Source organism: Patagioenas fasciata, chromosome 21, assembly GCF_037038585.1.
Source record: "Patagioenas fasciata isolate bPatFas1 chromosome 21, bPatFas1.hap1, whole genome shotgun sequence".
NCBI lineage: Eukaryota > Metazoa > Chordata > Aves > Columbiformes > Columbidae > Patagioenas > Patagioenas fasciata.
Window position 1 is genome coordinate 96101 of NC_092540.1, and position 14314 is coordinate 110414.

At 46.3% G+C, this 14314-nt stretch overlaps 1 protein-coding gene across 1 annotated transcript; it reads right to left on the bottom strand.

Moving 5' to 3' along the window:
• Positions 1 to 8: 8 nt before the first annotated feature.
• Positions 9 to 14263, bottom strand: MAPK13 (mitogen-activated protein kinase 13). Its single transcript, XM_065854774.2, has 12 exons — positions 11764 to 14263; positions 8009 to 8138; positions 7575 to 7633; positions 6360 to 6468; positions 5293 to 5322; positions 4821 to 4868; positions 3791 to 3905; positions 3368 to 3439; positions 2764 to 2843; positions 2246 to 2324; positions 746 to 922; positions 9 to 396 (listed from the first exon to the last, which is right to left on the bottom strand). Exons 1-12 carry the CDS (start codon positions 11880 to 11882, stop codon positions 317 to 319), a joined length of 1098 nt encoding a protein of 365 aa, XP_065710846.1. The 5' UTR covers positions 11883 to 14263; the 3' UTR covers positions 9 to 316.
• Positions 14264 to 14314: the final 51 nt, after the last annotated feature.

Here is a 14314-nt window from a genome sequence, read left to right on the forward strand (position 1 = left end):
AAAACCTGTGCTTGGAAAGGTTAATGAGAAAGGAGCAATGAAACCCCTGCACTGTCACGTGGATGAATATGGAAAAAAAATCAAACAGGTAAAATTGTCACACTTGAAGTTTTAAATGAGAATATATTTATCTTTTGCACTGAAAACTGTTTAGGCTCAGGAGAAAAAAGTCTGATGCCCACAGCATGGTGTCATCCTTGTGTTTGCACACAGAGAAGTCCCACAAGGCCAAATGCTGGCCACCAGCAAGGTAGCGTGGAGTAAATCCAATTGGTCATCCAGGAGAATGAAATCCTGGCCAGAGCCATACCAGTTGCTACAATGACATCCCACTTCGCTTCTTTGAGTCCTTCCGTGCAATGGGACTGAAGGACAAGATCTCCTTGTAAATATGCTCTTGAAAAATAGAAAGAAAACTTATTGTGAATATCACTAGCATGCGGGATTTTAGAGGACACAAATTAAGTTTGACCATTATATGTGTGGAGAGGAGGTATTCAGTAGAGAGGATATGGCAGGTACAAGCTGGAAGAGAAAGACAAAGCAGAGAGGAAAAAAAAAAAAGTCTGGCTGAAGAGATGGAGAGACCTTTGCTGAATATATGAAAGCAAGAGAGCAAGAAAAGGGAGATGTACACGATCATTGAGAGGCAATTACAGCCTTACTCAGCATGTGCACAGGGAGCAGAGAGAGGCAGGAAAGTCCCATGCTAGACAGGAACTTCAAAGAAGATAAAACTTCTTACTTCTCCACTCATCTATTGAGAGCTTTTCATGTTCCAGAGAATCATCATAGGACTGTTGCGCTTCTGTCTCCTCCTCAACATCTCGGAACTGGTCGAAGTAGGGGTGAGCCAACGCCTCCGTCGCTGTGAGGCGCTTTTCCACATCGAGCTGCAACATCTTGTCAAGCAGGTCCACTGCTGTAGGAGAAGACAGGAATGGAGCCAAGCAGGGTATGACTGAGAACGGGCATGCTGTGCCTGAACCCAGTGATGGGACTAGTGTTTCCGGTACTACCTTTCCAGACCTGAAAATGAGAAATTCCTCAACCTGGCCAAGGTAGCGTGGAGCTCCTTTCAGTGGGTATACAAAATCTGCCCAACAGCAGCCTCAGGGAGCTCTTGCTAGCAGAAATGGGCATGTAAGTTGTGTGAAAACAACAGATTAGTCTTTAATAAGCCATGCTGCACAGATGGAGCTGCAAGAACATAAACAGTGAGCTAGTAACATCAAGATATTTTTCAATTTTAATAATTTGCTTTCACTCTGACCCTTACAACTCAAAGTAGTCTTAAGTCTATATGTCCCTGGTAAACAGGAAGGCAGGAAACTCAGATACTGACTGGTCTGTCAGCCCCGTTCCCCCTTGGTTTTAACAGCATAATGCTTTCTTCCTTTCAGCTTTTAGAAGAGTTTTGCTCTCTCACCTCTAATCTGCTTGGGAAAAGAGCTCCTTATAAGAGATCAGTATTTACACTGAAAATTGCACATCTCAGCTGCCTGTTAAGTATCAATAAATCCAGGTGTTCAAACAACAGTTAAGCTCTAAGCTGCCCTCAAAAAAAAAAAAAAAAAATTGAAGTGAAGAAATCACTTAAGTGGACTGTGGGGCTCTCCTAGTACATTATCAGAACAAATGATGTCTTAGATGTGGGGCTAGGAAATAATAATGAAAAAATAAGAGTTTGTTGGGTTTTGTGGGGTTTTTTGTTTGTTTGCTTGGCGTTTTTCTTAATCTAAATGCTACTGATCTTAATATCATGTGCTTGGCCACAACCGTCAAGCTCTGAAAGCCAGTATCAGCCAAAATTCATCCCAACTCTCATACGAAGTGGAGCTGATAATAATGCGACTGTCCTATTCTCATAATTTGCATCCCGCAACCTGGGCATCCCATTATATACAGCACTCACTCTCTTCTGGCTCGTTGATACCAGAGTCAGAAGTTTCTCTCTTCCTTAAATATTGTATGTTACAGGCTGTGTCAATTTAAAATTAAATAAATATTTTTTTAAATAGAGTAAATTACAAAGGACAGCAGAACATTGCAACTCTAATGCCAATAAAGAATAATTTTGCTTTAATTCATACATATTTACCCTGGGGAGGAGCAAGACACAAACTGCAAGGGAGGAAGAAGCAAGAAGTCACAAGAAAGAGAAGGAAGAAAATCGCAGCTGTGGCAGTCAGCCTGCCTCCTTTCCAGCTGTGAAAACTTGTGAGAAATGCTGGAGATTACCTACCCTGAGGATTGGCTTTGGGGAAAAGCACAGACAAATCCTTCTTGGGGATTTTAGGAAGGGACTTGATATAACTCTTGGCCTGAAACAGAAAGGAAAGCACAGACATTTACTGCACATGCACAAGTGCCAGGGGGATGGGAAATACAGCTCTTGCGTCTCATGACTCAGGTGAGCTAAGGCAAACAAACAGCAAATCATCCCAGATGTCACATTTCAGTGATCAGTTTGCAAGGAGATACAGAAATATTCCTGATTTAAGGGCCCAACTGGAGAAAGGAGGAGGTTGGTGGCTTGCTGGGGTGTCAGGCACCTCACACAGGAGTCCTTGCAATCCACACATAATGCCAAATCCATCAGATGTGGCAGTACCCCACTTCTTTGCCAAGGGGGAAGAGACTGCTGTGGCTTCTCTGCTGCTGTAGAAACAACACCTCTCCCATCTCAAAGACATGGCCAAGTTAACCTCTCCCCATCACACCTCTGCCAGCGAGACCTGAAGCCACAGTGAACCTTCTTACCGCTTTGTCCTCCAGCTTCTCCATGAAGTCTTCTCCTGGATGCCCTGTTACTTTCAGGATCTGAATCAGTTGATCTAGGTCTGTCAGGCCATGTTAAAGATCACCCATTCAGGAGTGAGCCCTGGGCACCCCCACCCGCTCAGCCTGCGGGCTGGGTGCAGGAGAGCCCGAGGAGCCGAGCGAGCTACAAGTAGGTTATGGTACAAACTCAACAGAACTGCCCAAGTGGAGACTCATGAAACTGACAAAAAGAGCTCCAAGGCTCTCCTCCAAGGATGCCATTTTCATTAACAGATAATTTTGCTGGCACAATGCTGCCAGGGTATGTGCCCTCAGGTTTGGGCATGGAGCTGTGGCTGCGCAAGGTTGAACTGCTGATGTGGAACGCATGTGGCCCACACAGGTGTATTTCTAAGGGTGGCTTGGTCCCTTCCTACCATCTGTGTTTTCCTCACCAAAAAGACCCACAGGTCCCTGTGATTACCTCCTGGTAAACTAGACTGACACCTGTTTCTCTCAGTAGCTTATTTCATAAAAGCTCTTTTACACATGCCAGGAATTATTACCCCCCTACCCAGGGAGAAGGTTTAGCTTCAAAGGATACAATCTTTTCCTTTAAAAAGTGTTTTCCCAGTCAGCATCTCTGCCATGATGCAGCCAATAGACCAGATATCCACTATTCAGAGAGAGAAAGGAGAAAAAAAAAAAAAAGACAGTAAAAGCAAGTAACCATCTCTGGGGCTCTCACCTGCTTTTTCAGTCTGCAGCAGGCAGTGATTTAAATTTCACTCCCACTTCCCACCTTCCCATGTTGTTTCTAGGCTGTAAAAACCTCTGCTTTCATCATTTCCCCAAGGCACTAGCTTTGGGAGTCATGCAACAGCTTTGGGACTTGCTCCACCCCAGGGGACACTGATGATAAACTGAAAAAACATCTGGACAATTACATGAGATTTGACCCAGGCATGACAGCAGGATCCCTTGGCTTGTCACTGGACATTCATACCGCTGAAGCAACCCAGCTCACCTGTCTGGTTGTAGTGCATCCAGTTCAGAATTACTTCTGGGGCTCTGTACCAGCGTGTAACCACGTAGCCAGTCATTTCGGCATCAGCATGTCTGGCCAAGCCAAAATCCAAGATCTGCAGTTCACCAAAAGAAAAGGGAGAAGGAAGGGAAGGGAAGGAAAGAAAAGAAAAGAGAAATCCTACGAGCGAGTAAGAATCTACTTCTAACAGGAAACAAAGCAGATCTAGTCAGATAATAAGGAAGCTCCAGCTACACACCACAGGGACCCACAGGATGGTTCAAAGAACTAACAAGTTCTTAATTTTCTTAATTCCACCATAAATCACAAGCTGGCTTCAAAACCAGTTGTTGTGCAAAGACCTTGCAGAAATAATCGGTGCTGTGTGCTACCTGAAAGGTCACTTCCTTTCTTGAAGCTTTAAGTAAGTTATTGTATAATCCAGAGGAGGAGGCATGCTCCCAGGCCACCATGACTCACCATTTCATGTTAAAACACCCTGCAGCTGATAGGGGTGGCCTCTCCCTCAATACTGGAGATGAGCATGGCTTGACCCAACCTTTACAGGCAAGGGAGCCATTCCCTGTAACATACATTGCAGAAAATGTGTGCTACAGCACCGCACCAGTGAGCTGCAAGGAAACCCTTCAGTGCAATACTGAAAATTACTTTGTCTGGAATCACAACCATCATGTCAATGAGAACCAAAGAGTAACTGTAGTTATTCTTCAGGGATCATTCACCTAATGCAAGTATTGCTCAGCAGTAGGAAGTCATTATGAACTGCCGTGCCACAGGAATTATGGTGACAGGATGTTCATTCCAAGTCTTGAGCCCTGATTCAGCAAGTTACATCAGCAGGTGATTATTTCCCACTGCCTGCAACCTCCAAGTAATGAAATGCCTTGAATCAGGTCTCAGAAGGCAAGAGGAAACATGACAGTGCTTAAACGCCGGTATTCCTGCTGGCAGAGCAGTTCCTCCGCAATCTAATATGCTACACACTACAACGTGGTGCTATTCCACTTACCTTTAGCTGACAGTCTTCGTTCACAGCCAAGTTGCCTGGCTTCAGGTCCTACAACAAACAAGAGCAGAATAATGAGGAAGTTTTGATTCGCAACACATCAACATGAGCCTCAGCCGAACCTCTGTTGCCTTTGATGGAGTCCCATAAAATCCCAAGTCCAGTATCAATACAGCAAAGACACCATGTCTGATACATCGTACAGCTTTAGATTACTATTTTATTTTTTTCTGAAAAGGTTTTAATTCAAAAAATAATCATAAAATGCATCAGAAAATACAGCATTACCTCAAAATTACGCGCAAATGAGCAAATCCAAACACATATAGGGTATAAGAGGGAGAAGAGGGAGGAGGAGACCTTACAGCAGACAAGGCTATTAGTGAAATGATGTTTAGGAATTTGTTAACTTTACAACCAAGCTGTGTTTCTCCTAAACAGACAAAAATCAGAATCATAGCACATATGAACTTACCCTGTGGATGATGCCAGCTGAATGAATATACTGCAATGAAAAGAAGAGCCACAACGTGAGCACCAGCAGACAAGACTTTCTGTTCTCCAGCAGAGAAACAAGAGCTACAAACACGAACTTGCTGAGAACACAATGCTGCCACCTGCAGCAGGTCCCAGGCCCCCAGGGCAGCAGTTTGAAAAGAAATCTTTGCCTTGAACTTCTGACAGTATTTACAATGATATTGCCAAGTCTAAAGAGGCATAGAGCAGAAGAAGAGGTATGGAGTAGTATTTCCTTAGAGCAAGTAAAATAATAGTTTAAATTATATAAGCCATCAGGAATCCAGATAGGAACATGAAAACTTTTTTGGTTTGGGTGTTCAACTATGTGGAAAAAAAAAAATCTCATAATTAAAACACAAAATTGGAAATCAGATTTGAGTTACAAAAAGCTACTGTAGCTTTTATCACACCAGTTAAACATTCTGTGTGTTCTTCTCCCCTTTATTTAAACTCAAGATAACGGTGATCTGGGGAAAGGTGTTATTAAGGTGAATTCATTAACGCCTTTAAGCCACTGCTCTGAATGAAGGTGACAAATGTTACAGAGAGCAGCATTAAGACACAGTCTCTGCATCCCAGGGTTTGCAGAGATTGCTTTCTGCTCTCTCGAAGCCAGTGAAAACAGCATATTCCTTCCTTATTCTACTGAATAGAAAATCATTCCCTCTGTTTTCTCCTTAGAAAGCCTCTGTTCAGAATCCAGTAGAAGGTCCTGTTGCTGCCAGCCTCTTCCTTTCTATGCAGAGTTTTGCTAAGGGTGTGGGCAAGTCACATAAAAACTATCCCAGGGTCTGTGACTGACAATTGCTTCAATACCCAATTGACAGATATGAACGAGCAGTCATTTTGACTGATGCATGCTGGAACAAGAGTAGTTCAACAGCAAATATCTGTTCTCAAGGGATGCCATAAACCCCCCAAATCTTCCTACACAGCGTTGGAAGGGGGGTTTGTTACAGCCAACCCAGAGGTGATGTGTAGAGGAGACATGAGGAGTCACTAAACTCCCCCAGACCCACCTACCTTCAGCCCTTTAAGCATTTGGTAGACCAGGTACTGGATCTTTTCATCACTGAATTCATGTCCCATGATCTTTTGTAAATCTGTCCGCATGTATGGCATCACCAGGTAGCTAAAAGGCAGTAAGACAAGGCCCTTGAGTCTATAAGAAAAACACAGGGCACCAGGCTAGCCTTGTTCTCACTTTGGGTTTTTTGGCTGTGTAACTAACTTACTGTAACTAAGACGAGGTTTTGTGACAATGTTCCTAGCATAGCCACAATGATCCTGAGATTTCAGCCTGCCCTGAAAATTGTCCTCTCTCCTCCCCTCAAATCAGATATCTGATGTCAAGGAAGAACAAGGATCTTCTGAACCTCAGTGATCCTGAATTAGTTTACTGTAGACTTCAAGCGATGTTCAGTTCTGGATGGCCTTACCCCATCAGGGAGCTGAAACGTCTTGCACAGCTTTAAAGAGTCTTGCAAAACTGCTGTGTTGGCTGCTAAATTTGTCTTTGTGATGTTCTGCAGCCGTGCCTCGGAAGACATCATCTAGCTTCCTTCAGTCTTTGGGTTGCCTGCTGAGACTGCTAATTAGTCAATGGTCTTCCAGCAGGAACTCCTCTGAAAGTCTTCAGACACTTTTCCTGCAGACTGCTAAATCCCCAGGCATCAGCCAGAAAACCCAAACCCTGCTTGTGCCCAAGGATGGGGAGTGAAAATGACTCATTCAACCTGACCATCAACACCAAGGGAAACACCAAAAAAATAATAATAAAAAAAAAACAACACCAGTCAGAACCAAGATGAAAAGAAAGCCAGATCTTTAAAATTCTCAGTTTAATTACCCCAGGGCCTGATGAATACCTTTCCTATTCTGACTGCAGCCGCTTAGCTCAGCAATCACACAGGCCGTGTGTTAGCATGGATCACACTACACATCACACACCGTGGAATGTACTGCCTCTTCATTACATGCATTGGTCTATATGTACTGTGTTCTCCCGGCTGTGAGCATGGCACAGGATCATGTTATGTATTCTGGGTGTTTTAGCCTTTGCAACTGACTTGTGCTTTTGATTCTCCTCATTACTTGGGGATGTCTGGCTTTAGTCTGGCCCCTTTTCAAGTCAGCCTGTTGGAGTGCACATCAACCTGACCTGTTATCCTGCTGCTAGGTCACCAGTGTTTTGGGCAAAGGCTCAGTAGGCAGAGCAAACATGAATTCCAAACTTACAAGTCCTGGAATCCCTGGTAGGAGGCAGCGGAGGTGAAGACATCAAGCAGTCCAATGACCTTATGGAGAAGAAATGTCCAAATTTAAACCTGGAAAGCATTTGGTGTGCACACAAGACTTGGGTAGCAGCTCTCCATTAGCACCACACATGTGGGTGAGCACCAAGAACTCCATCTGAGGAATCTGACTCCTCCTCACTATGCTTCACAGCTGCTTTTCGTCTTACTAATACACAGGAGCACCCATTACACATCTGCTTCAGCCTGGTGCCAACTGGGCACAGCAGACAACAGTTAAACCATGAGACTGCCCGCACATGCCAAATGTCAGGACCGCTCAATTAAAATAAAGGTGATGCCACCAGAAAGGACTTGCTCCCGGGTGGCAAGAAGACCCCCTTGTTTCATCAGGAATGGAGAGAAAGGAGTACTTACGTTTTCATGCTGCATATGCTTCAACAGCATCAGCTCCCTGTATGCTCTCTTGGCAAAGATCTCTGACTGGAACGGGCGACAGAGCTTCTTGATAGCCACTTTCTCCCCTGTCTTCTTGTCTGTGGCTGAACTGTGGCAGACAAGTAAAACCCAGTTCTGACATTGGTGGTATGTTTTGACAAATTTTACCTAGAGAAGAGCTAATTCTGGAGCTCACAGAAGAACAAAGAGATGCCCTTTGAGAAACCTCATGGAGCTCTGCACACATAGAAGTTACTCTGTCTGAGTTTGGGCAGCAGCCCACAGCCCATGGTCTTTGGAGGACCAGGTGGGATACCAAGCAAAGTATTAGTGACTCATTTTTATTCCCCTTAACCTGCAGAAATGAGCTGGAGCTTAACAGAGCCATGAGAAGAGGGAAACACAAATGGTTAAAGGTCAGGATTAGTTCAAACTCTGTCTGGTCCTCTAACTCATGGACATAAGGTAATTTCTGCTTTGCCATCTGCTTGGAGAATGTGGTCTTTTAAGGTACATCAGCCACCTTTGCTGTATTCTGGAGCCAAGACAGCGGATGTCATGCACTGACAATACAGGCTGCTGGAATTAATTCTCCTGCATTTGGGATCTTCGATGCTCTATGTATGCTTCTGTGTAAACACATTCTGGCTGAAAAGGATAGTCTTTTATAAAGCTAAGGAAAACATGGTACAACAGCCATTGCTGGAGTTGTGACATGTTACTCCCTCGGGTCACGTTTGCTGTTTGCGGCTGGATAGGGCGATCCCATGACACTTTCTCTGCTTCTGGAGCCTCTTTGATCAGATGGCAAAGGACACCTCAGGTTTCACCAGGTAAGAAGTGGGGAGGGAGGTCCTCAGGCAGAGATAGGCATAATTAGGGATTCTGGGTGGTGTCAGTGTACCCCATTACAGATTGGTGCTTCAGACCTTCCTTGACCCCTCCAAGAGGCAAACAGATGAAGAAAGGGCTTTCCTTGCCAAATCTCACTGGGTTTCCAGAGCAGTTCTCACTGCTTTGTAAACCCTTATCTCTTGGGGAAACGAAAGGGCTTTAAATCACATGTTCAGTCCCACGGCTTCAGTTGCAGAGTACCCAAGCCCACAGGAATGCCAGCACCAGGACTTTGCACTCATCGTCCAGCCTCGCACAGACACTGCTGCTGCCTTCTCAGAAGGGGCATGTGACTCAGCCCCACCAGTCCCAGCATGCTGAACTCCAGCCACCGCTCCTGCCTTGAGGCTCTGTGGACACAGACATGCTACTGTGACCTCCAGAGCCATCACTTAGAGGCAAGACTCCATAAACAGGGAAATGCCATCTATAACGGTGCATTTTGCTGAGTTTAGGGCTGATTACAGTAGAAGATGGGGGGAATATCCCACTCTGCATGGCTTTCCCTTCAGTTTAGTGCTGAGGGTATGAGTTCCTTGCTGCAAATTTTGGAAGTCTCTTGCACAGCTTTATCTGATTGTCAGCCACAAGTGATCAGATTTGGTGCATACTCCTGCAGTCTGGGCTATTAACAGCTCTCAACAATCTCCCCAGTACCATCAGGCAACCTCTGTGCTCTTGGCCACGGCTCTGAATGAAGGTGATGAGAGCAGACACATCCTTTGAGAGGTGCAATGGTGATTTCATCAATGCATTCAGCCAGGAAAAGCAAAGGAAGGGCTGGAACTGCCACAGGAGACATCTTTGGTGCTGCAGATGACATGGGGTATCTTAGGAGGGCAGGGAAGAGGTCTCTCAGTTTCAGGACTTCAGTAGGTGTCAGCAGAGGGGACAGCACAGTGTAAAGTTCTTCGAGGAGCCAGGGAAGACAGAGGAAGGGACTAGAACCATGTAATCAAACAGCTTCTGCTGAATTCAAGGCAGATTTCCTAATCTGAGGGTGCATGTTCTTACGGGCCTTCCCAGCTGCCAACCTGCAGAGCATCAAACCTCACCACTCAACCAAGAAGAGTTGGGGTGATGGAGCTTCTGCCTACCCAGCACAGACAGCGCTGCTTTGTCCCCCACCCAAAGGCACAGCTGAGAGTTAATTCAGCTGGGAGAGCCCACCACATTTTTCCCAGCACAGGTTTAATGAATGGCTGAAGTTGGGGGGATGACACCAAGCAGGCAGAGGTCAGCAACACCAGCATCAGAGGGGTCAGAAAACTCGTTTTCCACAGTTACATTCAGCTGGAAGCCAAATCACTACAGATTTTGGCAGAATTAATGAGGGAAGAAACCCGCCTTCACTGTTTTGCCTGAGTTAGTTTCTCAGTTGCTTAAGGAGGTTTAAAAGCCGGCAGCTTTGAATGCTGCCACGGTAGGAAAGCTTCCTAGCAATTCCCAGCAGAGGACAGCAAATCCTCTCTCTACCCACTTCCACCTGGCTTTGTGCAGGAATCAGCACCAACCCTCCCTGCTGAGCACTGTCCAAGTGACACCTCCACTCCCTGGCACCTTGGGGCTCTTTTAACACTCATCCCTCCCCCCAGGATCTCCAGAGTGACTGAAAATTTCCCTGGGACCAGTAAAATACTTGTTTTGTTGGTTGGTTGTTTCTGGCAGTCAGAAATTTTTGAAGGACTTATCTCCCAGTTCTTGGCCTGTTTTTTTTTTGGTTGGTTGCTTGCTTGCTTGCTTTTGTTTTGTTTTAGTCTTCCTGCTTTGCACTATGGAAAAACCCAGAAAACGCTGTACAGATACAAATAATGTCTTTAACCTTGTCTGATTTTGTAGGCCTTATTTAAGTGTCTCAGAAGCTTAAATGCACCCGAACAGTAAAGTGGGGAAGGTAATCTCTGGGTGACTCCTTACAAATCGGTAGCCAGGGGACAAGGACAGAGCCTGGGTCCCAGGATTTCAAGATCCATGCCAGGACAGTCAGAGAGACTTTGCCCAACACCTACAAAAGGGAACATGCCTTATTTTTTTATTTATCTCTGCATGTTATGAAACAAGAGCTCCGTTCAGATCCTATCAATGGACTGCTTCATATTTAACCTATCGAAAAGTCACCTATCTCCTCCGGTTTGTCAGTGTAAACCAAACAAGCTCTGACTTCTGTGTACTCTCACTACAGCCACCTTTGATGAACTAATTACAGCAGCTCATGCAGTTTGAGGATTACAATCAGCTGGGAAGGAAGTCATAGTCTGTTACTGATCCTGGTTTACAATAATGTCTATTTGATGATTTCAAGCTGGAAGCAGTATCAAGGCAGAGTCCTATCAGCCCAGCATCAGCTGCCTTAGACAAAGCAGCAAGGACACTCCACCCCTGTTCCAATACCCCCCTCTGTTATCATTTACAAATCCCCTGCCAGACAGAAATCCTCCCTTAACACAAGCTCGAGACCAAGGCAGCTCAAATGCTGCCTGACCCCCACCCTCAAGGTGACACCCCACGCTGCCGCACTACACATGGCAGCCCTGTGCCTACCTGGTCCTTGAGCTGCTGCCCAAGGACACCTGCCAAGGGAGCTCAGGGGGGGAAACTTTCACCTCTCTGCCCACCCGTGGTGACCACAGGAAGAAACATCTCAGTTTCTTCAAGCGACCAAGCCTGCAACCCGCTGTCCACACCAGGGTGGGAGGCAAAACTCCATCACACATGCAAATGGCCTTTCCTAATGGAGGGGTGCCAACAGACACCTCCTTGTTTGCCCCCCGGCACAATACTTTAAACACCCCCAACTTGCCCCTTGCTGCTGCCTGCTGTGCAGGTAGGACCCCACTCACCACACTGAGCCGTATGCTCCGGACCCCACGGGGTGGAGGGACGTGTATCTCCTGGGCAGCTCCCAGAGGGTTTTGTTCACCTCCTGTCTGTAAAAGCCTCTTCTTCTTGCGATGTTCATCGCCCGGCAGGGGCAGGACAGCTGCCCCCCCAGAGTACTGGAGTATGGGAGGGCTTCGGGGGTGAGAGAAGGACTGCGAGGCCTCCTGCACTGCTAAAAAAACCGTCTCTAGTGAGTTTCCTTCTTGGTTTTCAGCTGTTGCGAACTTGAAGGGACATGTCTTTGAGCCCTCCTCCCTCCGCCTCCACATCCGTGGAGGTGAGGCATCACGTTTCCTGACACGCCTCAGTCTTGTACAGGTGCCTCTGGACTCTGGTGCAGGTACAGAGCACCCCACCCCGTGGCAGGGACACCTCCGGGAACCCCACTGTCACCCACAGCTCTTTTGCTCCTGCTTCCACCAGGCCACCAGCCCAGAAATGTCCTGGTGGGGCTCAGAGGGGGCCTCCTGAAATCCCTGCTCTGAGCAAGTGGATGAGTAAGGACTCGTCGAGCCGGGGAATCTGGGGGACAAGCCACAGCACCTCGTCAGACAAGCTGGGACATTCTTCTGTCCAGCTGATGGAGGACAGCTCCAGGCTCATGACGAAGGACACCACAGTGTTAAATCCACCGAAGAGCAAGGAAGCTATGGTGATTTCCTCCCAAGCCTGGTTTCTCAGCAGAACGGGAATGTGGCAAAAGCAGGATGAGGTTCTCCACCTTAGTACAGGTGACTGCAGCAAGGCAGCTGAGGAGTAGATGTGATTTGGGACCATCCCGAGAACGGTTCATGCCCAAGGCTTTGCTGGTTCTGGTTTAATTTCCTCCAGCAGGTCTGATCCCTCCTTGGGTATTCTTGAGCAGCACAAAACCCAAGTTCTCTGCTGTGCCTACTGGTACCACACCAGACCAGCACACCCAGCCTGCAAGAAGGTCTGTTCCCAGTAAGCAGCAAATGCCTGAACATTTTACTCCAACTTTAGGAGGCTCAGGTGGGGCTCCCCCAGGAGGTGGGTGCATCCTCCATACTTCCCAAAGGAAGTGACTAAGCTGCGCCTTACCAGGCCAGCCCAGCTGCGTTCACTGTGCTCAGAGCCCACCAGCCCTCACCCACAGCCTAATCCACAAGGGTGTCCCTGCTCCAAGCACGTCTGTGCAGCCAGATCAGAGCCAAGTTACCTGATAAATAGGAATTACTGGAAAAGCACCATCAGGGTCTTAGGAAAGACTCATTTTATGTGCTCACAGGCAACTGCTGCAACACATATTGGCGTTGGCCCTTACAATCTTCAAATAGGCACAGTAAGGTCTGCTGTTTCATAATAAAACACAAACGACGGACAAAGTGCTGTGGCAATTTTTGAAACCTTGCTTATGTAAATACCTGCAAATAAGCCCTGGCTGTAGCAGCAGCACAGTAAGGAAATAAAATGGCAACTGGCTTGGTTCTATAAATACACCTGTGAGCAAGAGGTGTTACAGCAAAAACTCCGGGTACATAAGCAAACATGTAACTCATTTGCCATTTTATGAGCACAACTCTTGCTCAACTATGCATGCACATGCAGGTAATCAACACATAATTAAGGAGTTTCAAATATCTAGGGCATGTCTTGGCTGTAGAAAGATGAATTAATTCAAGTGACTGATTCAAATCGAATAGGAATCCTTAAGTAATTTGATTTTTTTAGATATAGTTAATTTTTTGCTCCCAAGTCAATTTTCAATTATTTTAGTGGGGTCTTTTTGTTTGGTGTTTTTTTTTTTTTTTTTGCTAACCAGGGCAACACATTCAGGAATTGTAAATCTTGTGTGTTTTGGATTTCTTTTTTCTCCCAGAAAAAAAATGACAGGTCCCCTGTTCAGGCTTTTTCCCCCCCTCACCTCTCAGTTCATACCAAGGCAAGCAGAGGGTGAAAACAACCAGGAAAGCAGCTCCTACGTCGCTAACACCCCCGCACTTTTCTTTGTACTCACTGAAATCAGCTGCTGCGCAGCCATACACCTCCTGGCCATCTGCCACCTGGCTTGGATCAACACAAACCACCCAGCTTTATTGAGGCTTTTGTTAGTGTGAGGAACACAGCCCTGGTCATTCTTCCAAGTGAAAGTCAGAAAATCTCCACTGCAGCGAGCCATGATGCTCCTGCTCCCATTTGCACTGTTCCACCACGAATTAGATGGCAGCTGAGGGAGGGGGAACAGAAAAACCAAATCACTTCTAAAGAGCAAACACACACCAACCAGTTGTACTGGGGAAGGTCCCAGGTCGGGCAAGTAGCAGGACGCTGGTCTGTTGTGTCGAATAAGCACTTCCCTATACTAAACATAAAATACAACTATTTTTCTGTGTCTACTACTCGTGCTTGGACTCCAAGCTGCTTTTGTAGCAAATAATTCACTTGGGACAAACATGGACACAAGCCCAGCGTCAGAATCAATCAACAAGTCACGCGGCCCTGGCCCCCCGCCCCAACCATTGCACACGGGATCCTGTAATGACAAGAAGG

Coding starts and splice junctions, on each gene's coding strand:
- MAPK13 (XM_065854774.2), bottom strand. CDS start 11,882: ATGAACATCGCAAGAAGAAGAGGCTTTTACAGACAGGAGGTGAACAAA. Junction 923..2,245: donor CCCCAAAGCCAATCCTCAGG/GTAGGTAATCTC, acceptor CTTCTCCTACAG/CAGTGGACCTGCTTGACAAG. Junction 397..745: donor CTCAATAGATGAGTGGAGAA/GTAAGAAGTTTT, acceptor CTATTTTTCAAG/AGCATATTTACAAGGAGATC.